Here is a 26546-nt window from a genome sequence, read left to right on the forward strand (position 1 = left end):
AAGATAAACTAACTTCAATGTGTGACCTATACAGAATGATATCTCTGAATTGTCATTTTTCAACATATATGGAGGTCCATTTTTAAACATTTTCAATTTTGACAACCTAGTGCTCTGAAAGATACTTGTTATCTGGCAAAGACTACAAAATGGTGATATTTGGTTAGTCTATATAGTCAATATAGCTAAAATAATGAGTGGGTTCTGGCTATAAATCTCTTGTGATTTTCAGATTGTGTGCTTTTAGAAGTACCTCAGTCTGTCAATATACTCCTTTGCGTAGGCAGCTGATGGTGATAGACGAATGGTATTTAAACAACTGTTCCCAGTCTAATTTTCTTGTATGGAGCCTGGTGTGCCACTGTGGCTCTGGCTTCGAGGGGGAGGGAGAGGGAGGGAGGGAGGGGGGCGTTCAGTGCCAAGCATTCTATTAAGTTTCTTTGTTACATTCCCTTTGTACAAAAGTCTATACAAATATGATTTCATTGAATTTCAACCGCACTGGTTTGAAAAGTACTCCCATATGATTATTAATGCTTTTTAAACACTGCTTTTTTTTTAAATGATGAAATCGCACGTCTCTGGCTCAAATGTGCATAGACCGTTGCGATAAGTTTGTCTGTGTTTGGTGGCATGGGGTGGCGAGGGTGCGGGTGAGGGTGCGGGGGCAGCCATGGGCGGTTCACCAAGGAAACTGGGCACTCACAGGAGACTCTTTTGCACACATTAGCGTAATTTAGTTTTCTGCTGAAGGGCAGTCAATACAGCAGGACAGTTGATAAGGGCTAGGTTAAGCCTCTGTTCATCATTCAACCCTTTTGCCCTCATCCAGAGAGTGTCTGTGATGTACTGAGGATCGATTGGAAACAGAGAATTAAAGCACGACCCTGCTTGAATTACATGGTAATTTGATCCATTCAATTAGTTTACTCTTGATTGTGCCACAGATATCAGGGGCTTGAATTTAACACACGAAATGTGATTCCAGTCTTGTTTCTAGGCAGCTGTTCCCCCCCCCCCCCCCCCACCCCTCTTTTCAGAAATGCTTTTGATGTGATGTGTCATTTTTTTTTATTTACCGCGAGGAGACTCGTTCCCTCCCTCCGTATGAGTTGCCCCGTAGTATGTGTTTTGTCTCAGTAGCATACTGAGGTGTTCGCAGCGTGCCGGGCCCCTACAGTCTGAAAGGACAGGTGGGTGGGGGGGCGTCAATCCCACGTGGCGACGGTGGCCGCCAGCTCCCTGTGGCCGGGTGCATGCCTGAGCAGGCTGCTGCTAACCCCCAGCAGCGCTGCTGATTGCCCCAGCCCCCTCAGCTTTGTTGTGGTGATGAGGCCTTGGCAAGGTGGTGGGTGTTGAAGAAGGACAAGAATTCAATGCTAATCATGTTTGAAGAAATAATACCTGCCTTTTGTGTGTGTTAGTATACCCAAACAGCGGCTTTGGCTTTGCATGAACGCGTTTGCTGTTCCCACTTACATTTGAAGGGGCAATCGGAAGCACTGTGTCATAAGAAGGGGTGAAAAAAAAAGGGGTGGTTTATGCTAGTAATTTTCTACACAAAATGTATTGTGTCGATTTTTCACTTCACTGCTGGTAGGGAAAGAGCTGCCGGTTCATTTTTGGCTGTATTAGCTCTGTTCTGGTAATTTTCTCATGCAGAATTCAACGAGGTCCGTCTGAGCCTCTGAATGAGACACACTCAGGAGTCTCATGGCCAAGCTGACTAGTCTTACACAATGAAAATGCGTCATGGAAACTCAGCTCTTCTAAATCTAGGTGTTTTTTTTTTTTTTTTACATTTTAAGAAACAAACAAAAGAACACTATAGGTTTACCTTCCTTGCAGCCATTAGATGCACTCTCTGTGAGACAGGAGGAAGCCAGTATGGTACCTGAGTGTCAACGTAAAACCTCCCTGATGGGTTTGAGCTTCACTCACCTGAGTGCTGTACATGATTAGAGTGGTAAGAGCCTGTCTCTCCACTCCATCTCTCAATTATCTAATGGGCTTAACACTCTCCCCAGACTGACTTGTGGCAGGCGTTTTTGCTCATCTTCATAGGCATCTGCAGGGATCCCGGCCCATATTGACTGGATAAAACACCATAAGCTTCCACGTAGCGTACAGAGCTAATTTATTCCCCCTGTTCTTTTTTTTTTCATCTCATAAAAAGGACTCTGAGTTGGAGTTTGTCTTTGTGAACTGCTTCATCTGTTTACCTTGCTGCCGGCCCTACAGGTTATCTTTCATTCGTTCAGATGTACAGTATCTGTTCTGTCGTCTGCTGTTCAGGCGTGTCAGCTGGTCGTCTCTTCATTGCTACCATTGTTCTAGCTGATGCCAGGCTTATTTTGATTTGTTGTAGCATCATTGCCTGCAGAGTGGATGATATTTGGGGGGGGGGGCAGTTTTCTGAGAGCAGTCATCATTGCAATCCTCATCTGTTTCCCACTGAGCGACAGCATGAGATAAAAGGCTTTATGTACTTGCTTGGTTTCAGTTGAGTTGCAACAGTATACGCTAGAGGGCAAGGGGAAGAAACAGCTAGAATAAAAATAGCAACAATAGTAACGTTCCCTTTTTTTATTCACATTTGATCCAAGTAAATATTTAGCGGACTGAGGTCAGTCTTAGTCCTTTAAGAAACATATGTTTTGGTTCTGATAGATCGGGGTAAGATGGTGAAACATTACTTACATCAGGATATTTATTCCCTTTTCTTCTATACAGCATATCTGTGTGAGAGAATATCTGATGGCATTGTTTTTTTCCTCCTTTGAATGTTTTTTTTTGTGTGTGAAAATTGCGGTTTTGAACGGTTTAATGGTTCAGTGTAGCCAGACCGAGGTACACGCCTCTACCAAGGGTGCGTTTGCGTCCCAGAATTCTTTATGACATGCAGTGTCATAGGCAGCACAATTATGTCCAAAGTAATTAGAATATTCAAAGGGTACAAGGCATAGAGTTCCCAGAAGAAGAGCAGCATTCTGCTTGCTTTCACACAGTTGAGTTTCAGGAGCTCACTCCCCCAGAATAGAATAGAAGAGATGGTAGAGGTTTCGTTTGGATTATAAATTGCTGAAGCTTTTGAAGAATATGTCAGTGGGTACACTCTGAAAAAAAAGAGTTCTTTAGTGGTTTTGGGGAAGTGTCTGTGCCAGGTGTAGAATGAAATGGGCAGGAGAGTGCTCTTGAGTGTGTGTGCGACCCGAGACTGAGTCGGCTTATTATGGCGTATGGAAGCCAGCTTCTTCCCTAGTCTCGTCACGGCTGCAGTCATGTCATGCTGCCAGTTCATTCCTCCAAGGTTTGGGCAGGCATGTCTCTGGCCCTTCTGGTCATTTTAATTCAGCGAGTTGAGCTCGATGTCAGGAGCAGCGCTCTCATGGTCCAAGGTCATTTAGTCCACGAGTGCACAGAAAGACAGAGAGAGAGAGAGAGAGAGAGAGAGAGAGAGAGAGAGGGGGGGAGGGAGAGAGAGAGAGAGAGAGGGAGAGAGAGACAGCGAGAGAGAGGGGGGAGGAAGAGGGGGAGAGAGGGAGAGAGGGGAGGGAGAGAGAGAGGGAGAGATAGAGAGAGAGAGAGAGAGAGAGAGAGAGAGAGAGAGAGAGAGAGAGAGAGAGAGAGAGAGGGGGGGGAGGAAGAGGGGGGAGAGAGGGAGAGAGAGAGGGGGGGAGAGAGGGAGAGAGAGAGGGGGGGAGAGAGAGAGAGAGAGAGAGAGAGACAGAGACAGAGAGAGAGAGAGAGAGAGAGAGAGAGAGGGAGAGGGAGAGGGAGAGAGGGAGAGAGAAGGAGAGGGGGGGAGAGGGGGGGAGAGAGAGAGGGAGCAGACGATGACTGAGCTCCCCGTGGTGGGGAGTGATCTGCTCACGGATGTGTGCCACACTGAGGGGTCGTTTCAGAGGTCGGCACGCCGGCCCGTCCGCTCCCCAGCACAGGTGGTTGGGGGCAGCAGCAGAATAACGGATGAGCGCTGGGTCACACATTCCCCTCAGCCGAGCAGGGATGCCTGGCTGCCTGCCACAGAATGTGTGTGTCTTTTTTTTCTGGGTGAAATGCAGCGATATGTGTAGTTTCATTTGTTTCCTGGACTTGAATTTCAAAAATGTGTCTGCAGATTTTCACTTAACACCTCGTACTATCACCACTCAGTGTGACTGTTGACATTTTTTCTATGGATGATATTTGAACGTTTCCTTGCAACATTGACACAAGGTATTACTAGAATTACTACAGCAAATACTTCATTCCTCTGTTTGATTTTTTGCTTTTGTGTGTAGAGATATCCTGACACCAGGAGTGCATGGCAGAAAGGGGATGAGACTATGAATATTTATGAAAAGAGATGTGCATTCCTTGAAGACATGTAATTGTTCCATTAAACCTCCATCTCAAGGTAGTGTTCTCAAGGCAGACAAGCCTTCGTGAAATCACTATATATTATGGAAATTGAAGGGCTTAATAAAGTAGAAAGTCATGTATGTTGGTTAAATCATTGATGAAAGAAGGTAAAGAATAGAGATAATGTGGCAATGCAAGAAGACACATTTGGACAGTAAGGCTGGTCATTTCTTCTCTGAACCTTTATAATGCAGCCATGAATGTCTTAGTTATTTAATAGAGTTGACTGACTAAGCCTATATGTACATTTGGTGGGTTGTTGCATCTTGTCCTTAAAGGTCCAGTCCATGATTGTAATCCAATACATTTTTGTCAAATTGATCCTCATGCTCGTTTCAATGTGTGCGCTCAAAAGAAACGTCGGTGTTCTTACACTGTCTCGGCTCTGTAAATGGGAAGCAAACAGTGGCTCAGACCAAGCCATAAACACTTCCAGCCAATCGACACATTGCTTTAGGAGCAAGGAAGGAAGGGGCTGGTTGATCAGGTCTGGCTCCGTGTGCGTGGGAGAGCACCGAAGAGAAAGGAAGTGTACGAGTCTCTGACAGCAGACACGGGTTTCGTCGTGACAGGTTAAGCCATTTAGTAGATAGATAAGCTTCATTTCCTGTGGCTACAATGCGCCACTGAGGACCAAGACAGACTGGTACTGCTCCTGCTGCTGACGCTGAAGATGTGTACGTAGTACAAGAGAAGTCCAGGTCAGGCAAAGCCCTCAGGTGCCAACCGATACTTCATGTGATCTGTCATTTTTTCTACATGCAGTACGGCTATTACTTCAAGATGGGACAAATATGACTGGTATGACTCTACTCCACAGTAGAATCCACGATTGTAATCCAGTACCCTTTCTGACAGATTCAGCGTATTGCTCCTCACTAAACTCTAGCTGTTCAGTGTGCTTATTGCTCCTCATTAAACTCTAGCCGTTCAGTGTGCACGCTTTGCTGTTCGTGCACAGTCCTGGCCCTGTAAATGGGAGACAAGAATGGCAAGTTTGTGTCCTTGATGACACTTATCTGACGTTTGCCTGAACTTAAATACCCAAATACTATAAGGAAATGTCCAGAACACCTTCCTGTGTATAACTAAAAACAATGTTAAATTCCTTGTGCTATTGGTTGGGGACTTCCCACAGCATCCAATCCTCTCACTGTCATATACAAATACTGATACCCAGCAACCTAACCAAACTAATATAAAACTGCCCAACCATAGATCAAGAGCTGCAGGATACAACAACAACGCATCACTGGCTGTTGACAGCCGCAACAAGCGCTGCATGTTGTACCCGGGATCCGTGAAGGCCCTTCTTCACAGTAAAACATGCACTTGTCTGTAGCCCACAAGTGCTGAACACAACAACATAACTGCCCAACCATAGAACCTGAGCAGCAGGATACAACAACAACAACAACAACAACAAAGCTGCCTTTGTGAGGATTTCACTGGAGTTTTTAAGCAGGCATCTTACTTCATCAGTGTTTCATTGAATTAGGCCCACAACACCTCCAGAGGGCTCAACAGTGGTGTCTGGCATCCCAGACCCACCCTCTCCATACTGGTGATGGGTTAGGACACCTGCCACTTCCACAGACAACTAAAGATACACCTCAAGATTTCACATATGTCAGTGTTAGTTCAGGTTAATTCACAACCCCAAGTAGTCTGCAAGCGCCTCAGCCACCACTCCTGCCTTGCTTTTTCATCAGCCTCAGGCAACTCTTTTAAAGCTCTTTTGAGTGACCGTCCTTGAAAACAAAATTCAAACAGAAGTGTTGTGGTTGATTTAGCTACAAAGCCTCTAACACCTATCTCCACTGATCTTGTGCGTGCTTGCCAACATTTAACGATAAATCATGAAGGCCTCACTCATTAATGTGGGCCCCTGTGGGGGGTTTTAAAGCCAAATCAACTGACCCAAAAATTCATGTTTTTTTTTTACAAGGAAGCTTTTTTTACCATGATACTTATATTAGGATAAATATTGCATGAAGTATTTTTGTGTGATTTATTCATGTTTATCATTGTTTATTCAAGCCTGACACTTGGCTGCTTACACACACTGGCACTGCTGTTAATCTATATTACTTTAAAGTAAACACAAATAAATTCTTGGTCCCCAATTTTGTATTTAATGTATTATAGATGGGACCAGTTTTGCCTCTAAGTTGATTTGCTTGTAAGAGGTTCGTGAAATATCTTGCCATTGTGTTAAAAGTTTAAAATGAATCCCTTATATATTGTTAATGCTTGTAAGTCTTTAATTCTGACATTGTGGGTTCTTCCATGATTTTGCAATGTATTTGTGTGCACTGCACTGTGCTTGTGAACACTTTCTTACATATGCAGCATTTTGATTAATCACATATGGCGTTACACCCAAAGGCTGTGGCTCTTCCTCATCTGAGCCATTAGTCACTGTCACCAACACTGACTTTATGCACTGCATTGCTTCTATCTATTTCTGTGTGTGTGTGTGTGTGTGTGTGTGTTTGTGCGCGTGTGTGTGTTTGTGTACATATTGGCTTGTGTACTAAATGCGCATGTACATGTATGGGTATATTTGAAATAGTTCCTGAAAAATAATCATTTAACACTAGTGCTTGTGTGCTTGCGCTGTATGTTCGTACATACATGCTGTATTCCTCTAAGAATTCTTCAGGCTTTGAAGTCCTTTTGTTTTGGTGTTCCTTAAGTACGATTCCTCTGCTTGCGGTTGTATAGGCGTGCCTGTATCAGGCATGTTTGCGTTAAGCATGCCTTGTCTAGCGATTATCCCGGGCACGTCTACCCTGGTCCTCGTCTTTCGTCTCTGGCGGCCTCCTAGGCGCATCCACCCCTCCAGCGCTAGGAAAGCGAGTGACAGAGAAAGAAGTCAGAGGGAGTCTGGCTCGTGCTGGGAGAACCGCTCGCCCACGCATTCTCTGCCGCTCTGACAGCTGTAGGACAGCGCTGGAGTTAGCGCCAAACAATTGACATCATCAGACCTCGTTACGTTTGCAAATCAAGTGCCGCTGATAAGGTCAAATGCTCCAGCAGCCGAAGACGTGACCTTACTCCGCAATGCCAGGGGACTGTACTAAATCGGTTATTTTTTGTTCGAAAATTAATAAATAATCGTATCAGAAATTGCACTGTAAATTTCATCTTGAGCTTGTAAACTTTGGGGGCGGCACAAGGGACCTTACTCAAATGTTTGACACAAATTGGGCACAAATGAATCACTGGTTCTAGTGTGCTCTGAATCCATAATTTTGGCCCATGCTTGGAAAAAAGATGACTAGTTATGCGGACCATAAATTATAAGGCATTATAAAATTAAGCAACATACTAATGTTGGACTTTAATGGATTCAATTGGCCTACTGAAATCATGGTCATTATGGGCATTCACCAGATGTACTTGACAGGGCTATCGTATTGACTTGAACTTACTATATTAGAGAACATATATATATATATAAGGAAACATAGTAAAGTGATGGTTCAAAATAAATATTCAATGACGAATGAAGATCACACAATGTATGCCAGTTTTCACTCGCACTATTCTGGCAAATCTGCGTTGTGCTGGTTATATGGATTTACATTAAGAAATATCGCGTCCTCGTATGACGGGTGACAGGTGACTTTGTAGCCTGTACATTCATGTCATTTATTTGAGTGCTGTATGGACGAAGGTTTTTCTTAACCACGTCTATTTTAGTCCAAAGTGAAACCTTTATTTGTACAGGTACAGTATTGTAGTTTTAGTGTTCCATGCTATGATTTTATTTTGTTTGCTCAATCCCCTGGGTGTTAGTTCATGCTGACTTTCCTCAAGCTGCCCGACCTGACAGGAAACAAATTAGTCAGAGAGAGAGAGAGAGAGGCAGACTTTTAGGCATGCATACAATATCTGCTGCGCTCTGACCCCTACGCTCCCACTGAACTTCACGCTGGTCTCCAGAGGACCTCATCCATTCAACTTAGTGTCCAAACAAACTGCACCTCTGTCTGCCGCACCCTTGCTCTTTTTGACGGACACAAACACGCAAGCGCATACCAACACATGGATACTTCGCACACGAGAAGAATATAATAACAGCAACAACAATAATAATAATAGTAATAATAATAATACAGGGTAAGCTTTGATGCTTCAGTGTAAGCATGATGATGATGATAACAATAATAATAATAATAATAATAATAATAATAATAATAATACAGTGTAAGCTTCCTGTTTCTTTGCCTCTGGCACATGTCCATCTCTGACGTTCAAAAGGTGGATTATTCTACATTTCATCATGTTTGGGGCATATTTCTATTCAAATATTATGATGGATTATGCACATTATGTCATTAAAATCAGCGCAGCCTCCAGGGAATGCATGCAAGCCCAAATACCCAGATCCCTGCCCCACTCCCTTCCGCTTTTGTTCCTTTTGTCTCTCTTATCCTTTCTTCATCTGTAATAGAGCTTCTCGGTTCATGTACTGTAGGACTTTAGTGCAAATTTGATACCCTGCCACCCCCCTCCCCCCAAACACCCCCAAAGAAATGGTAAATTAAGCCTCATTTTTCATCATCATCTTCCTGAGTCACTTTTCTCAGGGTACTTTCAGAGGAACCGTTTTGCATCTCTCTGAACGCATCTCTCTGTGCCCCTCTGAGCCTCCAATTCCACACAGACACTGTGATGGTCCTTCCCTCTTTCAGATTATACAGCAGAAGAATCCAGTCACGAGAGGCAGCTGAGCACTGCACTTATTCCAGGTGTGCTTTGCATTTGATATGATATCAAAATGGACTGAAGGTGATATTATATTATCGTTATTGAATAGTTAGTCTTCAAAAACTACCAAGAAATTCTGATAGTTGGCTTTACGTTATGGTTATAGCTATGGCCATACATCGATATTCTGTGAAAGGGGCACTGTCCTGTGCTACACAGCCTGTATTAACTGATCAGGAAGCCTCATCACAGGTAGGCACCCTCGTCTGCAGATTACTTGGTAGGTGTGGATCCCTGAAATGCCAACATAGATTAAAGTATCTTTACTTTAATAGGATTTTTTTTATCCCTCTGTCATTACTAGAGGTGCCCTGCCCTTTCTTCTTGCTCTGCCTTCCCCCCTGGTTGTGTCATTAGTAGATAGGGATGTAAGTCATATCAGCTTTTGTAGGTAGCTCAGCTTTTAATGCATTAAAAAAAAAATCAAACCTTAACTATTGTTTTAGTTTAGCAAACTGTAGACAAATACGTACTGTCAAAGGGTATCCGTGTCGAGGGTCTTTAGTGAAGGCACAAAGACAGCAGGGAGACCAGGCTCTGTAGTTGGTAAATTTATTTTACCTCCTCCATGTGCATAATCCACAATAAAAAATATGTAAACAAAAATACTGGTATAAATGAAAACAAAAAGATATTTACAAATGGTATATGTACAATCACTAGTACAAAGTTGTATACCCGTTCTCTATACTGAGGCTGTGCGCAAACATCAGCCTCACGCTTCTGGAATCCATACAGCCGAGCATCAACTAGCTCACTAACAAACTCTTATATAACGACATTCTCACCACAGAAGCCCCTTTCTACTACTTTGCCAACCCTTTTAACGTTTAGCTGAACTACCCATAATTGGCCCATACTACCATAGGCTCAAACCACAGGGGTAAATTCAGGTGAAATACAATACACATTAAACAGAGTTAAAATGCTACCAATAATCATTTGAACTCAATCAGTCCTTCACAATAATGATGATGGCAGGTATACATCACATTCACAATGGTAAACCTTATAACGGAAGTAATTGAATTCGCGAGGGAGAAACTATGTTCCTCGCGAACCTGCCCAAACCATAAATGCGTCCCAGGACGGGAGCGCACTTCCTAATACAGGAAACAAATGTAATGGCGACCAGAACTCATCCCAGCTCGTTTGGTGAACCAGTAACGTAGGTACACTATTTTACATCATTTAGTATATATTCAATGACAACGGAATGGCAGTGATTTGACGGGGCTATATGCAGACCATATCACGGAGATTTTAAACATCAGTAACTTGTGTGTGTAGTGAAATGTTTGGCATGGTGTCAGTGGTAGGTGTGCACCTTTATGCTTTCACACACGCCCGCAAAGATGAAAGGGATGTACATTAAGCATGGTAGATGTGTCCGTTGACGTTTAAAGGAATACTGAAAGTCGGTTGTGTCCGCCATTAGGACACGGTGAGGACGCGCTTAAGAATCGCGTCATCACACGTACATGCATCTTGCCTGAAACATTGAGCTATGCATAGATACCACCTGTCAGGTAAGGGTGGTACCATGTGTAAATTAGATGGTAATCTTTAAATATGCCCAAATGGGGACTTACAAAGTCATTATTGATCAGCAGTGTTTCAGAGAGCAGGATGAAGAAATGTAAACACTATCCATATCCATACCCATACCCATGACTAGGCCCAGAAGCCAGACTGAACTGTAGGCAATGGGCTAGCTGGCCACTGGCCTTCGAAAAAAGAACAATGAGCAAGTCTGTAACATAAGTGAAATAGCCTGTGAAAAAAGTGAAAGTGAAATTTGCCACTCATCAACATGGGAGATTGTGTCACTGTTGTTTTAAGGGCTCACACACTCCCTCTCACCATGAAGAACATTATAAGACGGAAGCGAGAGCTGAAGGAAAATGAGACCATCAGAAACCCTAGTGCTATACTTGGCGGACGCCATTGATTGGTCCGATAACCCCGGTGGAGCCCCTCACGTATTCCACTGCGATTGCTTTAAATCATAAAGGCCCTGTTGGTCTGCAAGCTGGGCTGAATGGGCAAGGACTGGAATGGGATGTGTCTGGCTGGGCCTTTTTTTTTCATGAGCACTCGCAGCGGTAGCTACATTTTGAGGAATCAGGGGAGGGCAATCAGTGGGCAGGGGGACTGGCTGCCACCTTGTTCAGTATTCGGCATATCCGGTACAGACACGGCTTATCAAAGCCCACACAGACACTGGACGGCGAACTGCGACACAGCAGACATGAAATTACAAAATAGGTAAAGCAGAGTTCTTGAAAATGACTTTGGAAAGCTCCAAGGAGAGATAGCGGCGTATAATGAAGTGTGCGGACTATAATTGGAACTTGGCTAAGAAAATGACTGAGTCTTGTTTTATCATTCAAAGCCCGTGTGAAATGCATGGGGACGTTTCCGGGGAGATATGGCATCGCCCTGTACTACCCTGAACCCTGCCATTGCATCGGAGAAAGTTGCCAGGGAATAATTATGCATGAAGGTTGCGTTCACATCCATTAGTACGTGTGCTTCTCGTTCATTTGGGTTGTCCTCGCTCTATTACGGAAGGCCGAGGTGCATTTTGGTGCACGTTGAGAAGTCAAATACTTCCCTAACTTTGCCTGAAGCTTCAGTCATGGACAATTTGACAAATGACCAGTTGTTTGTTGACAGTGCAAAGTTTCTGAGCTTAGATTGCGTAAGCATCTTAAATAAGCAGTGTACCCAAAGAGCTGAAAATATATAAAAATATGAACAAAGACCATTTTTTTTTTTTTTATCAAATATTAGGAAATATGTATCAGAAATGCCTTTTAAGCAGCACTTTCCTCTGAAAGTCCACCGTAGCCCTGTTTCCCCAGCTGTCCAAAGCCACCGTTACTTTTTTTGATCTTACAATTGATGAAAACAGCAAGAGAATTGTAGTATTGCACTCCACACTATTTTACAGCGCACTTGAGAATCATCACCCCTGTGCTTGTAGTGATTACACCGTTAAAGCGGTTGCCAGGAGTGTCGCTGTAAACAGTTGGATTGGAAGTGGTTTCCGAGTGCCACAGATAAAGCCAGCCACGGCACTTTTGTGATAAATCTGCAGCTCGGTCCGTAACTGGTCCAAAAGCACAATAAACACCAGGTCGTGGAGCACACACACACACACACACACACTCACTCGAGGTGTACTTCACCCGTTACTGTAAGTCACATTGAATCAAAAGTGTCTGCTGAATGAATAAACATAAATGCTAAATTGACACATGGCCCCTCTACTCCGGCAGTGGGTACACCCGCCGCGACGGTGGCCTGTTCAGATGTCACCCTCTGTTTGGATCTGGGTGTTTCTTTTTTTCCTCCGCTAGTTACACGGGGCATCAGCGTTTCAGATATGTACAACACACATATACTGGGGCGACAGTGGTACAGTGGTAGAGAAGTCGTTTAGTAATCAGAAGGTTGCTAGTTCGATTCCCTGTCGAAGCGTCCTTGAGCAAGACACTGAACCCCTAATTGCTCCTGATGTGCAGTGTGCCATCAGTGTAAATGTAAAAATGTGTATACATTGTAAGTCGCACATATGTAAGTCGCTTTGGATAAAAGCGTCTGCTAAATGACTAAATGTAAATGTAAATGTAATGGGAGCAGCCACCCAGTAGCAATCCATCTGCTGTGAGCATTTGAATTCAGCTCCTGTAACGCCGATGTGAAAGAAGAAGGGGGGACAGGTTTTTCTGGAACCGCTGCCACGGTGGTTCATAATGGTGGGTGGCAGAGGGTGCCACTGTTTTTTTAATCATGCAGATTTGATGCGGTTAATTAAAAGAAGCTGCGTGAGGAATGAATGTCAAGCAGAACCGTGATTGCTAATTGGATATAAATGTGTTAATTGAAGTGTGATCTTTAAATATGTGCTTGACAAAAGGCGCCTCTTGATTGCTAAAATTGTGTACCGGCATATGCTCTAATTTCGAACATGTACGCCGCGCCCAGAAGGCGTGTGTAACGGTGACCACGAAGGAGTGCTGTTCCATTCGTCAGAACAGCATGCTAGTTAAAACAGACTCCGAAGGTGTTATTTCCAGATGTATGCCTTACAGGCTGCAACACATTCATGGTTGGTTCTCACGTGTGTCTTTCAATTCGCAGTAATCACCTTGAACAGCGACTAAGGCCATTTCTCGTGGTGAGTCCTGTGCTATGCTGCTCCTGAGAGGAAGGCATGGTAGAAGATGGAGCCGCTTCACCATGTGCCGCTTTGAATAAATTCCCGCTTGATCCTATTATTAAACCTCATGACCTGACTTAATGTATGATTTGGTATGGTTTGGGAGCAGATTAAAGTGAAGTCACTCATCCACCTCACTAATTTTGCGGTTTGATGGAAAAGAATGGGGGAAAGGTCTGCTCAGTTCATCGTCGTCGTCCTGTGTGGGGGTGGAGAGAGGCATCGGTGCGCTCAAGGACACTTGGCTGATGACATTGTTTCACGGTGTAATGACGAGTGATTGTTCTGCGCAGGAGTCAAAACACCTTGTCAAACTTGACCAGAATCACAGCCAGGTGAAGGGACACTGCAGATTAGCTTCTCTCTCTCTCTCTCTCTCTCTCTCTCACTCACTCTCTCTCTCTCTCTCTCTCTCTCTCTCTCTCTCTCTCTCTCTCTCACTCTCTCTCTCACTCTGTCTTCATCTCAGGCTTTTCTTTCTTGCGTCGGGTTGGCAGGGCTGCCAATAGAACCGTCTGCTCAGACAGAAGTGTGGGACTGGCAAATGAGAGGGTGTGTGGATTTGTGTCTGGCCCATATGCATAGCATGCTTAGGAAGAATGGTGAATAGGGATGCAAGGATTGATCAGGTACTGCTAATTACCACTGATAATCATCCTTAATCTCAGTCTCCGGTCTCGGCCTTCAAACTGGTGCATAATTAGATACCTGTGGGAAATATCCATCACACAAATCAATCTATCTACTGCATAACTCTGTCTTTCTCTTAGTCTTTGTTATGAGCTACCGCTACCGCTAGCCTGGATCAACAAACTCTCGTCAAGGTTCCATCCTGCAGAAACTGTAGCCTTGTCTGCATGGATTTCTGTGCCCTGACATCACAAACGAGCCATACAGTGTCCATATAATGATTTTCTCACTGTGCCAGTCAGGAACTTCTTTCTGCTTAAGGCCGCTCGTTTGCAGTCGAGAGCTACTCTCTGGCCAACACAGAGCTGGTGCTAGGTGCTGCAGTTCTATAGTTCTGGGTGGACGTTCTCCCTGTACGACGATGAGGGTAGGTCAAACTATTTGATCAAAACTACCCGAAATTCTCTCTAAACCCAATTTCTCTCCATGCTTGTTTTTGGAGATCCTGTGGCAATACAGGAAGGAGCTTTCTTCATTTTGAAGGAATCCAGATTTCAAATCCATTATTCATCACATAATGTGTAGGAAGGACAGGGCACCTGCTGCAATACACACCAGTTCTGGGAAAATGAAGGTTTTCTCCATACTTAATTACATTCACTCCCATGGAGGAGCTGAAGTGATGGGTTGACTTTCTCATTACTCTGGCTGTTGGGCGGATGACAGGAAAAGATAGGTAAATGATATGGAGTGGTCATCTTTATGCGTTGAAAGACCGAGCTATTCCTTTCAAATGAACATCGTCGTGGCTTCAACAAGATTTCATATTTATCTCAAAGCAAACCAAGCAGTCCTTAATCTTAAATTAGACGTTGATAAGGGAGGGAAAAACCCTCCGTCTGCCAAACAAAGCATTTAAAGTGGCGGTGCGTTGTCATTTACGGCAACCCATTCCTTCTAAATTGAGCAATTTTTCATTCCAATTATTGTGCAAAATTATTCTTCTCCTGTCCCCTTCTTGCACATGGCTGTCTGGAGCTTGAAAGTACTAGTGCGTATAGCCATCATGTGTATATGAAACATCTAAAAATAGGCATTATGATTAGTCCCAAATTACACATTTGTGAGTATAATCGTGGCATGGCTCCCATTGAAAATTCAGATGAGAAATTGAAAAACATTGCCTTTTAAAGACGTCGCAATCTCACGATGATTAAGGGGAATGTTTGCCAGTGCTCCACTGGAAGCTATCATTTTATTATTTGCAGAATGCATTTGACGTTTTGAGCTGTATGTGATATTTTTAAGAGATTACTACACCATATGCAGGAGTTCTATCATATCAGACAAGTAGTCTGACACAGGGGTATTAATTACAGAGAAGGCTGAAGACGGCTCCACTGTAGTGTGGTCTGATCAAACACACTCACACAAATGTGGATGTGAATGACCCCAGTGAAACATGAGCCGGAGAGAAATATACGGAGCAGGAGCGGCCTCTCTTTTAACCTGGATACATTTGGAAGTCCATACTGTTCTGCCTTTCGTTCTCTGCCCAGATTTGTCTTGGTTGCTAACAGGATCAATGCTAACAGTGCAGTCCCAAACAGTTAGTAGGTGTTGAGATAATGGCACTTCTTATGTATGGACATTTCCAAAGTATGAACGTTTATTTAAAAAAAAAAAATCAGTCAATGCACATGGATGGATGTTTATTGTGTAAAATGGCTACTCTGTTCATTTTGCCGCCAGAAGCTGCGGAAAAAAAAGCTGAAACTAGTCTGACAGTGCTGATCTGTGCGCTCCCTCACATCTGTTCAGAAAAACACCTGGACTTACATGGACACCTGCAGGGTGTTTTTATATTTATTCTTCTTCACATGCTTTGTCAGGGTGCAGTCTAGTGAATGGTCTCGTGGGGCTAGATGTTACTCTGTAGTTTGAAGATGACAGAAGGAGACAGAATGGGGAAATATTGGTATTGGAAATATTGGATGTCAACAACATCTTGCCTAATTTTCCTGCCTGCATAACTGCTACTGTAGAGCAGGGCTGTCTAGGTATGTCTAGGCTGAGTGTAGCTCACTGGTGAGGCAGATTCTCATAGACTCAAAAGAGGCTACTATTTGTGGAATAAATACTGATATCTTAATGAATAGCTATATTGGTTTTTTTAGATGTTTTTTTTAGATGTTATCATTACCTAAGCAGCTCCTGTGATTATCCACTAATGGTTCTCAGACGGTATTTTGCAGTGCAGACTGAGGTCACAAGGCTAGCAGCTTCATACCGCCTCTAATGGCTCTCCTGCGAAAGCTTGTTGAAGGTCAGCTTTGACCAATACTGTGAATTTTCAATACGGGTTTAACATTCTCTCTGAGCTTTGGCTCACATCTGAATCTCAGCCAGTCTGATATTTAACATAATACTACTCCTTCTCTTGCAACTTTGTTAACAGGACTGATGTAAAAAGCTATGCTATGCTATATGATCATGAATTCACACTGTATATCAGTGCTATTCTCATATTTCTCAAGCATTTTCCCTGCCTTGTCTTTGAAAGATCCAAATGATTGTTTCAGTACAGGACAACAGTAAAGGACTGTGGAAATATATTTCGTTTTTCTTTTGCGGTTTGCCTCTTCATGTAGAACATATTGTGATGACCATATGGTGCTTTGTTGGTTGGTTTGGAAGAAATGTGTTGGAAAAAAATAAACCTGTCTTGTTTATGTCTTTCAGATACCTTGACCACATGGCTACCTTCTGACTATGATGTCTGCTTGATGGTGCCACAGATTCAGGAGACCATTTCTGGAGCTTATTTTCAGATGAAACAGGACATGGGAAGCAAACACACGTTTTTTTGATCGGCTGCCTGCAAAACAACCCAGATATAAGCGCTTGTAGCAATTTTGCCCTCTTTAAATATAGACACATGCGTCCACTGGAAGAATATCATGCGGGGGGCGACCATATTTCAAGTCAAAAATTTGATTCTAAACGACGTTTCAGTCTACCCTTGGCACGGCAAGGTTTCGTCGGAAAGCTCATTAGCATTGCCCAATGGAGAGAATCAGAGGAGAATCAGCGTTGAGAATAGACTCTAAAGAAACTGCTCAGTTTTAAAGATTTAGAATAGAAGCCTCTTTCCTGCAGACCTATTTTTGTGAGGGCAGAGACACACTCATATGCAGCACTGGGAGTAAATCTCCAGTGCAGTGGATTAAAAGAAGAGGAACATAAAAAAGGGGATTAGGACTAAGCCTAAAAGTTGACGACGATGAGGAGGTGGAGGTCCGCTGGAAGGTCACTGAGGCCCCTAGCCCTGCTGGGGCTCCTCTGGATGGCCACGGTGGCGGTGGCCCTCGAGTTTGAGGGTGTGCCAGGCCAGTGGGCACGCTACCGCCCGTGGGAGGCCGGAGCATCGGGTGAGCTGAGCTTCACGCTGAAGACCAACATCACCAAGGCCGTGGTGCTGTACCTGGACGACGGAGGCAACTGCGATTTCCTGGAGCTGCTGATCGCAGACGGCCGACTGCACCTGCGCTTCGCCATCCACTGCGGAGAGCCGGCCTCCCTGCACATGGAGACCCGCGTGAGCGACGAGCGCTGGCACCGGGTGCTCCTCACGCGCAACTACCGCGAGACCATGCTGGTGGTGGACGCCGAGGCCAAGGTGGCCGAGGCCAAGTCGAAGCGCAGCGAGATGGTGGTGGCCAGCGACCTGTTTGTCGGCGGGATCCCACCGGATGTTCGCCTGTCCGCTCTAACGTCCAGCACGGTCAAGTACGAGCCCCCTTTCCGCGGCCTGATTGCCAACCTGAAGCTGGGAGAGACGCCGCCTGTTCTCCTGGATAGTCAGAGTGTCACAAATGACCTGGAGTACCTGTGCTTGAAACAGAACCCCTGCAGCAACGGGGGCTACTGTTCCATCCATGAAGGAGAAGTGATCTGCGACTGCACCAACACTGGATACAAGGGCAAATACTGCACGGATGGTGAGTGGGACGACTACATTGTGTGTATTGTGAGATATGGAGATGACAATATTTACACAGTTGTACTTCTAAAGTCTGTTTGGCTTAACAACAACCTAAATTTAATGTTTTGAAAACAAGAATGCTTTAAAGTGTTAAAGATTTGAAGAAGGTTTGAATATAATTTAAATATATTTAAATATATTTAGCGTTCTAGCCACTTACTGAAGTTTAACATTAAGTTAATTTCACCCAAGTATCTTTAAGTTAGACTTTTAAAGATGATTCATGAAATCAGTGCAGTACATTCTGCATATTTCTCCTTCAGTATACAGTGAGTGATATTTTGTAAATTCCTCTTTACAACTTTGGATTGGGGCCCGTGGGCACTGTGTTTTTGCATCTGGGCCTTGAACTACTGCTCAATATATATATCGTGTTAAGTTCTCCACAGTGCTTTACTTAGTGAGGGAGGTGCACAAGTCTGATTTTTCATGGTTGATTAATCTGCAGTTGCTACAAATGACTAATCAATTAGTCTGTGTGTGCTGAATGCAATAAAACTGTCATGCATCATAGCAAAGCGAAGAGTAAATGATGCTGGCTACAGAATGAAAGCTGTCTGAAATAATGAGCCAACATATATGGATATTTAAAAAAAAATCAGCAAAACATCTCTTTAAGATATGTTTATTTGATCCGAACAGAAGGGCAGGCTTTAGATGTAGGAATAGGCTGAGCTAGAGTGTAAACAAGTCTGTTATTAGTCTCATTTATTTCATTAAAGCGGAATAAGGACTGATATTCTGTCAAGAGTTGTGTGAGGCTGTACTGATGTTCTGTGATGCTGAAAGTTGAAACGGTTTAACTTGGATGTAAAAGGAGGGGTTAGTTGATGTTGGACAAATCTTAACAAAAGAAGTGAGTGAATATTTCTTAAAGGAATGTACGATTATCAATAGATAAAACTGTCAGCTGATGCAATACTAGACGTCATTGTCCTCCATCACTATAGCTTAAGGAAACTCCAAAGCTCCCTGCTAAGCCTCTTGTTTTATTTTTCTACGGCTTGTGAGACAATTTTTGGCTGGTGACGAACAGTAGATGTTTTCGCCTTGTTACTGTCTATAACACTAATAATGTATTAATGTTCTGTCTAGAGCATCTTTAACATACAGTCCCGAATGGTTAGGTTACTTTACTGAGTCATTTCTCAGCTCATTAAGGAGATTGCAGTGTTACGCAAATCGTTTTTAGATAGCATCAAAATCAAAATGATCATCCCGTAAAACCCACAATACCGCCCATGTGTGTACATCAGGGGTGTCCAATGCGTCGATCGCGATCGACCAGTCGATCGCAAAGCTTATGGTGGTAGATCGTGTCATTTAAAAAAATAAAAAAATAAATAAATAAAGTTTTTTTTTTTTCTATAAATCGCCAGATCACAACGGAAGTCATTTAAGGTTACCTTTCTTATAAAACAGATATAGCTTTTTCGTGTATTAAACTAAATAAAAAGCCTTATGTTATTTAGCTGTGAATAATGAAGGAAACAATAAATCCGATTATTATCCAAACCCTTGAGAGCTGTTGCCATGGAGATTTAACGTTACTTTCTGTTTGAAGATAAGGTAGCAGCGAGTGTTGAAGAATGGATGACTTGAAATTGGATGACTTTAAATTAATATATGCAATTGAACAACATCAACAACTTTACGGATAAAATAAATAAACAAGGATAGCAAAACAGATTGATACACATAGAATGAGAACGGCAGAAACGCAGGCAGGACGTCAGATGACGAGACAGATCATAGTGACACAGGCTGTTTTTTTCCCCTCATATGTGAAGGCTGAGACATTCATAACATTTTATTCAGTCTTACTGATGGTCCTTCTGTAATGCCAACAGGTGCACTGTGTTGTGGATACGTTGTGTAGTCCTGGTAATCTTTTGTTTAGCATATTGGCAAGGTTATTTATTTTTGTTCTTGATGAATGAATGTTTGTTTATTAATCAGTTATTTTTCAACAAATAACTCAATTATGATTACAAAGAGGAAAATTCGCAACAAACACCTAAAAACACAGCAACTTTCATCTGAACTTTTTGGAAAAGCTCCCTCGAAATCAAGAATTTTAGGCCGCAACTATCTCAAATAATGTCACCAATATCACCATGATTCCTTTAAAGTGGTTTGTCCTGTCTAGAAGAGCATCACAACAGGTGATCTCTGCGTTAGCAAATCAAACCTGGCTGTTTATTACATAGAGACACATAATGCCAAATGTCTCTCCATGACAGTAGCATGACATGGAGTGTTCTTCAGCAATAAGACATAACAGCATATTTAAGTATATATTCTGCATGCAAACAGGTGTTTTTGCATGTAACAGACTAGCACGGGATAAGTTTGGACATGGTGATGATGAGGATGTCGTTCAGTTAGACTGGCAGATCACAGAGTAAAGGCCTGCTAAATGACTAAATGTAAATGTAAATGTAACGGGAGGACTGCAGGACCCAGCAGGAAATAGTGCTGAGAGGGATTCATTTTGATTGCAGAGTGTGGGTGCAGGTGGGTAGAAACTGCTGTGTGAGAGTGGGAGAAAGAAGACTCCTGCTAAATGTAATATAAAATTGTATGAAAAGAAATACAAGTAGATTTTTTGTTCTTAAAGTACATAATGTTAATGTTATGAAGTAGTGAGAAGTAACTTACAGTATGTTTTACACAAATAGGCGCAAGTTTGGTGGTTTTTACGTAAAGCACATTTTTACAGGAGCAGGCAGGAGTGGGACTGAAAAGTCCATCGTTCTACGTTAGCGTTCCCCTGCGGGAATATATATGCGGGACGAGCAGGACAAAACGTGAAAGATTCGGGATGGAGCAGGACAAAATCTCCCATATTTTGAGGGGGTGGGACAGGATCACACAGGAGCGAGACTGAAAACTTCCTCCCGCGCTGGCCTCTACCACAGAGCTGCACACAAACGTATCGGCAAAAGAATCAGCACACCCATCAGAGCCAGCGACCATATGGCGGCCAAAAAAATACAAAAGAATGCTGAGATCAGTTATGCAAAGTCCTCATTTATTGTGGTGACAAGGCGCAGAAAGTGCAGTGAGTGCAGAAACCGTTGCAAGAGGACAAACAGACATTTCAGTCCCAAGACTTTCCTCAGTGCTGATGTGTAGAACTTGGCACCTCGAGGCACGCGGAGCATCTCCCTGGAGCCCACACAGTGTGCCAGAATTCAGATGACTTGATGAAATGCTCACAATGTTTTCTTTCAAATTATAGTAAATAAACTCCAGTCCGTCAACTTGATTTTGATTTATTCCAATTCAATTTATTTTCAAGGAATCAGTGTTTTCAAAGCTTATTTTATTACTGAAATAAAACATTTCCAAGTATGTGAATAAAGCAAAATCTAAGTACTGCACATATAAATGTTATCAAATCAACCGCAATTTGCTACAATCATGTGATGGTGTGTTCAACCGCCCCCTCAGGTGACTCTTTTGCTAGCTTTCACCCTCCTGGCTAAGAGAGCTGTCACAGCTAATTAATCCTGCTAGCACCGGAGCAGAAAGAAGGGGGAAAGCAATAAATCAAGCCTGTGTCTTCCTTCTCAAATGAGCGTCATGTGTCTGTTTGGCTAATGATATCTGATGCACACATGAAACGTGTGCAAAAAAGCTGCGGCCCAGCACTCAGCGCCCAATCAAAACACTACCTGACCTCTAATACCCGCCTCCCCTGAGCCTCACGGCCTCCATTAAGGCACTCCATTAAACTCCTTCCATATACGCTCAGCAATCTATAGGTCATAGGTCATCCGTGCGCTCGCTGCCGTCTGTTCAGAGTGCCTCCCACTTCCTCATAAATGATCCATAATCCAGAAAAAAATATCCACGGAGAGTACACAAAAGTGCATTTTATTTGTCCAGTACTTGCGCATTTATACAAATGCAGTTCATATGATGGTACTCCTCTGTGTTTTTGTATTGGTCCTGATTTAGCCTCTGCCCTTAGTGCAGTTTGCGCTCACTATAGGAGCAGCAGTTGAGCCAGTGCTGTACTTCCCTAAAGCAGGTCAATGTGCACACTTCCTGTCCTGGTTTTCCTGATGCATCCAGGTACATCTGTCAGTCCCAACCTTTACTGAGAGGCACCTGAATGCAATGCAATGCATTAGAGTGAACCTGTGATATGTGGCTGTAGCAGAAGTTAGCATGACGTAAAGAGAGTTGGTCTAGAGCTCAACCAACTTCTGCAGATCCCCATACGAAGCCCAGTACTTCTGCCTTAACCTGCACTCCTAATAGAGTCCACTTTGTATGCCAGATTTCTTACAAATGAGTGTCCTGGGCTTAGATGAAGCAGTTACAGGGAAAAGTGCTAACTTCGTCTTGTGAGGACAGACCCATATACAATTTCCCCCAGGCAAGCTGCTGTACTGAAAGCTGTCAGGGTGTATAGTCTCACCAAACCTTCATAAAGGGTGTTTTACATAAAGATTAGATAGAGCCACGTTAGCACGTTAGCTGACAGGTCTGCAGTCAATGCCCAGGTCTCCTAGCCACCAGAGAAAAGCCTGTGCCACCCACCACAGCGAGCTGCTTCACTGGACAGGTTCTCAACAATGCTGTCTGTTTGGGCCATTGTATCAGTTTGACACTGTAGAATGTTCAGGAAAATGTATGAAATATGAATTTTGTCAGGTATGCTAAAAATGTTGTACAGTTTTTTTTAAATACATTTGTATTGCTCTTTTTTCGCCACTCCATTGCGTTTATAATTGCTCAAACTAAAATGGCTGTGACATTCCAGGAAAAAGTGGAAAAATCTCACAGAACATGTTATATTGAACATCAGAAATGTATTAAGATTGATATATATCTACTTAGATAGCTATGTAGCACCCAGAAGCTATCTTTTTCAGTGTATCACATGAATTTTAATGATTTTGGAGCTGTTTTTAATGATTCTGAAACAAGAGTACACACTTTGAGTCTCTTCCTCCAAGGTCATTTGTAACACATTTCTATTACCTCATGAAAAGACCTAATCGGAGATTCCCCTCACACTCCCTTGCTTTTGATTAACAAAGTTGCTGCATGTTAAGACCTTTAAAGATGCAGCCCGCTATTCAGTTTCAGTTTTGCAAAAGGTTGTTGCTATTTCAGCTCAACAGCCAATCTAAAAACACCCCTTCCTGAAGAACAGTTTTGATTGGCTGGGATTGTTTATGGCTCGGTCCGAGCCACTATGTTTGTTTATTTGTTTGTTTCCCATTTACAGAAACAGAACTGTGTACCAACCCTGAAGTTGTTGTTTTTGAGTGCAAACACTGAACAGACAGCTAGAGCACTGTGAGGAGCAATTTTAGCCTGACGATGTCATACTCATAATTCTAGTCAGAATATGAGTCTGATATCGCTCCATTGGGCTGTGATTATGGGGCATGTTTCAACCGAACCAGGAGAAAAAATGCCTCTTCGCTCAATTGGTTACCTACAACCAATCAGAACAATGTAGTATGTGACCAGGGCCAGCTGATAAATTAAACTTTTACCGGATCCCGTAGGAAGGAAGGCAAAAACATCTTTTCGATTGACAAATGCCTTGATCGCGTTTCTCTGTTCCTCTTTCAAAATGAATGCACTGTCAATGTCTAAATGAACTCGAATCTATACATTTCAGCTCTCCAGCGGCAGCCATGTTTGTTGTAAACGAATTCAAACCAAGCGTCTTTTTATGACGTGGTTGGTTACGTTACTGTCGATCATCTGTCCATCATCGTATAAAGCCCGCCTTGACAATTTGATTGGTACGGCAATGTCTGTCCGCAGATAATTTCTCCTCAATGGAGTAATGCCAGACCGAACTTCCCAACCAAAAAATGTGTGGGCGGGGCTAAGTTCGGTCTGGTATCCAGGCTAGAGCAATTTGCTAAGTACGACAAAAAGCGTATAGGATTAGAATTGCGAACTGTACCTTTAAGGGTACTCTCAGAGATACCAGAATCCTAACTCAAGGACATGGCTGCCTCTGCTTGTGGCATTCTCACATTATGTTTTGCATATTCATGCGAGAGACGGAGAGTGGTATGGAGAGGAAAGACAGTGATACTGAAATGGTATTCTGAAATGCAAAATACCTTCTAGAATTCATTAATTCCAAGCAGAGCACATATCGTAAGTCGTGAAAGCATCTCTGACTGTTATAAAAACAGCAGCCCATTTTCACCATAAGGGAGTAACTGTGTTCACTTTACTTTAACAGATATATTAATATGTTTTCAGTGGATATCTTGGATTTTAGGGATATCTTTAATTTGAGGGTCTCTCTCAACCACAGTCAACATCAAAACAGCTTATGTCGTGCCTCTGCTGCTTGTGCAGACTGCGCCCTCAGGAGAAAACATGTCTGTGTAGATGCCTCAGATTTCTGGGTTTGGTCTACGGAGCAGCGTGTGTTAGCTATTTGCCTCTGCCTTTGATTTGTTGTTAAACATCAGTTAGCGTTAGCGCTACAGAGCGGTGCTACTCCCTTAACCGCAGCATTAATTGGGTTCCCTCAATCATTTTTTTTTTTCTTTTTCCATTGGTAGGGCTTCATGACAAACTCACACACACACAAAAAAGAAATAGCTTGAACTCAAAGAGATTCTCCTCGACAGAAATGGTCTTGTGCTCCTCAACAGAAATGCTTCATACATAAAAGAGCTGAAGCCCTCATCCTCACAGGGCAGCTGAATGGAGTGCTTTTTTCCCTCTCTCACTCATTCAGTTCCACCATATTTGTCTCTGCTTTTGGTTCTTGAGTTCGGTTGAAATTCATTACAATTCTCTGGGACTTTGTTGCTGTGACAGGCTTTCTCTGAGCCTCTGAAAAGAGTCTGTAAAGGTTAAATAACCCCCTGTGATTTACGAGGGGTTGGATAGTTTACCATGGCCCGAAACACTCGGCTCTGTCAAGCAACAGCACAAACATCCTGATTGAGAGATTAACCGTCCCTCTGCAGTCATTTGCACAGAATTTATGTTCCTTTTTCCCTCTTGTGCTCAGTTGTTCATGCTCATTTGTGTACGTATCTCATGTTCTGGCGAGACATTCATGAGGGCGTGTGTGTGCGGGGGCCCCGACAGTCGGCTCCATAGATCAACAGAAAAAGCTTGTTAATGATGGAGACACATGTCTGTCATTCCTCTAAGCTTTTTGTTGTTGTTATTTTTATCCCGCTAGTGTGAGGTTTCTATTCGATAGCATCTTAAATTCTGCTTTTAATTAGGCTGGGTAAAATGGCATCCCTGACGCCTTTTGTTCCCCGTGTGATTTGTGCCGTTGGTAGGCTCCCTGAATGTGACTCCGGAGCGGAATGTTCTCATTAGCTTCAGGAGCGCGAGCGAGCGCGTGCGTGTGCCCTCCAGCCCTTGGATCCCTTCACAATACCCCCTTTCACAGCCACTTTCACCTCATTATCACCATGGCACGCTCGTCACAAACATGTAGCGGAGATGCAGTGGAGATCTGACTCACTCACTCCACACCCAGTCATACACTGTATACACACATACACACACACACACTCATTTACAAACACACACTCATTTACAGACACACACACACACACACACACACACACATGCACAAACACATACACACACACACACACACACACACACACACACACACACACACACACACACACACACGCATGCACACACACACACACAAGAACATACGGACCATGCATACAGATAGACAAATACATGCCCACATTGTAGGGCAAACCTCTCCCCAGACCCTTCTAAATGAGCTCGCAGACATGGCTGTTGATTCATCCTGACTTCTAACCCTGAGATGGTTGGCTAGAAGAGGAGGGGGAATGGCTCTGTTGCACAAGCTAACGTTCTGCACATGGATGTCAAGAGACACACACAAACAGTAACCTAAACAGTGAATGCATTGCACATAAATACACACACACATGCTCTCTCTCTCTCTCTCTCTCTCACACACACACACACACACACACACACACACACACACACACACACACACACACACACACACACACACACACACACACACACACATTCGAATACACTTACATGAAACCCAATTTTGATTAGAATCTGTCATTGTCATACTACTATCAGAAATAGTCCTGTTGCATAGCAGTAGGATTTCATTTCCCAGGCTGGTAAACCCAATCTTGATCTGGACAGTCCTGATGTGCTGCCTAAATTCACTGTTTTCAAGACATCAGGTGTAGCTTACCTAAGCAGAGAACATTTCATCTTCAGTGTATGGATGACAGATTGCGTATTAGTTGTCGGCAAAAACAGCTGAAATTGGTTTTGGCTCTCATAAAAGACTCTTAAAACGCCTTAAATTCCCGTTTTAAGACTCACATTGGGCTGCTTGTATTTCTAAATTCTATATTTTCCTCCCCAGAGGTCTCGTTGTTGGAACAGGTTGATTTACTGACGCATGAAATGACTCCT

General features: G+C 43.2%; 1 protein-coding gene across 1 annotated transcript in view; it reads left to right on the top strand.

Annotated features, from left to right (window-relative positions):
* Positions 1 to 26546, top strand: part of nrxn2a (neurexin 2a) — a 203501-nt gene that overhangs the window by 14283 nt on the left and 162672 nt on the right. Inside the window, exon 2 of the mRNA XM_042708599.1 lies at positions 16784 to 18042. Coding sequence (XP_042564533.1) covers positions 17325 to 18042 — 718 coding nt within the window. The 5' untranslated portion in view covers positions 16784 to 17324. The remainder of the gene's footprint in view (positions 1 to 16783; positions 18043 to 26546) is intronic.

This window comes from Clupea harengus, chromosome 8 (assembly GCF_900700415.2).
Source record: "Clupea harengus chromosome 8, Ch_v2.0.2, whole genome shotgun sequence".
In the NCBI taxonomy this organism is placed as follows: domain Eukaryota; kingdom Metazoa; phylum Chordata; class Actinopteri; order Clupeiformes; family Clupeidae; genus Clupea; species Clupea harengus.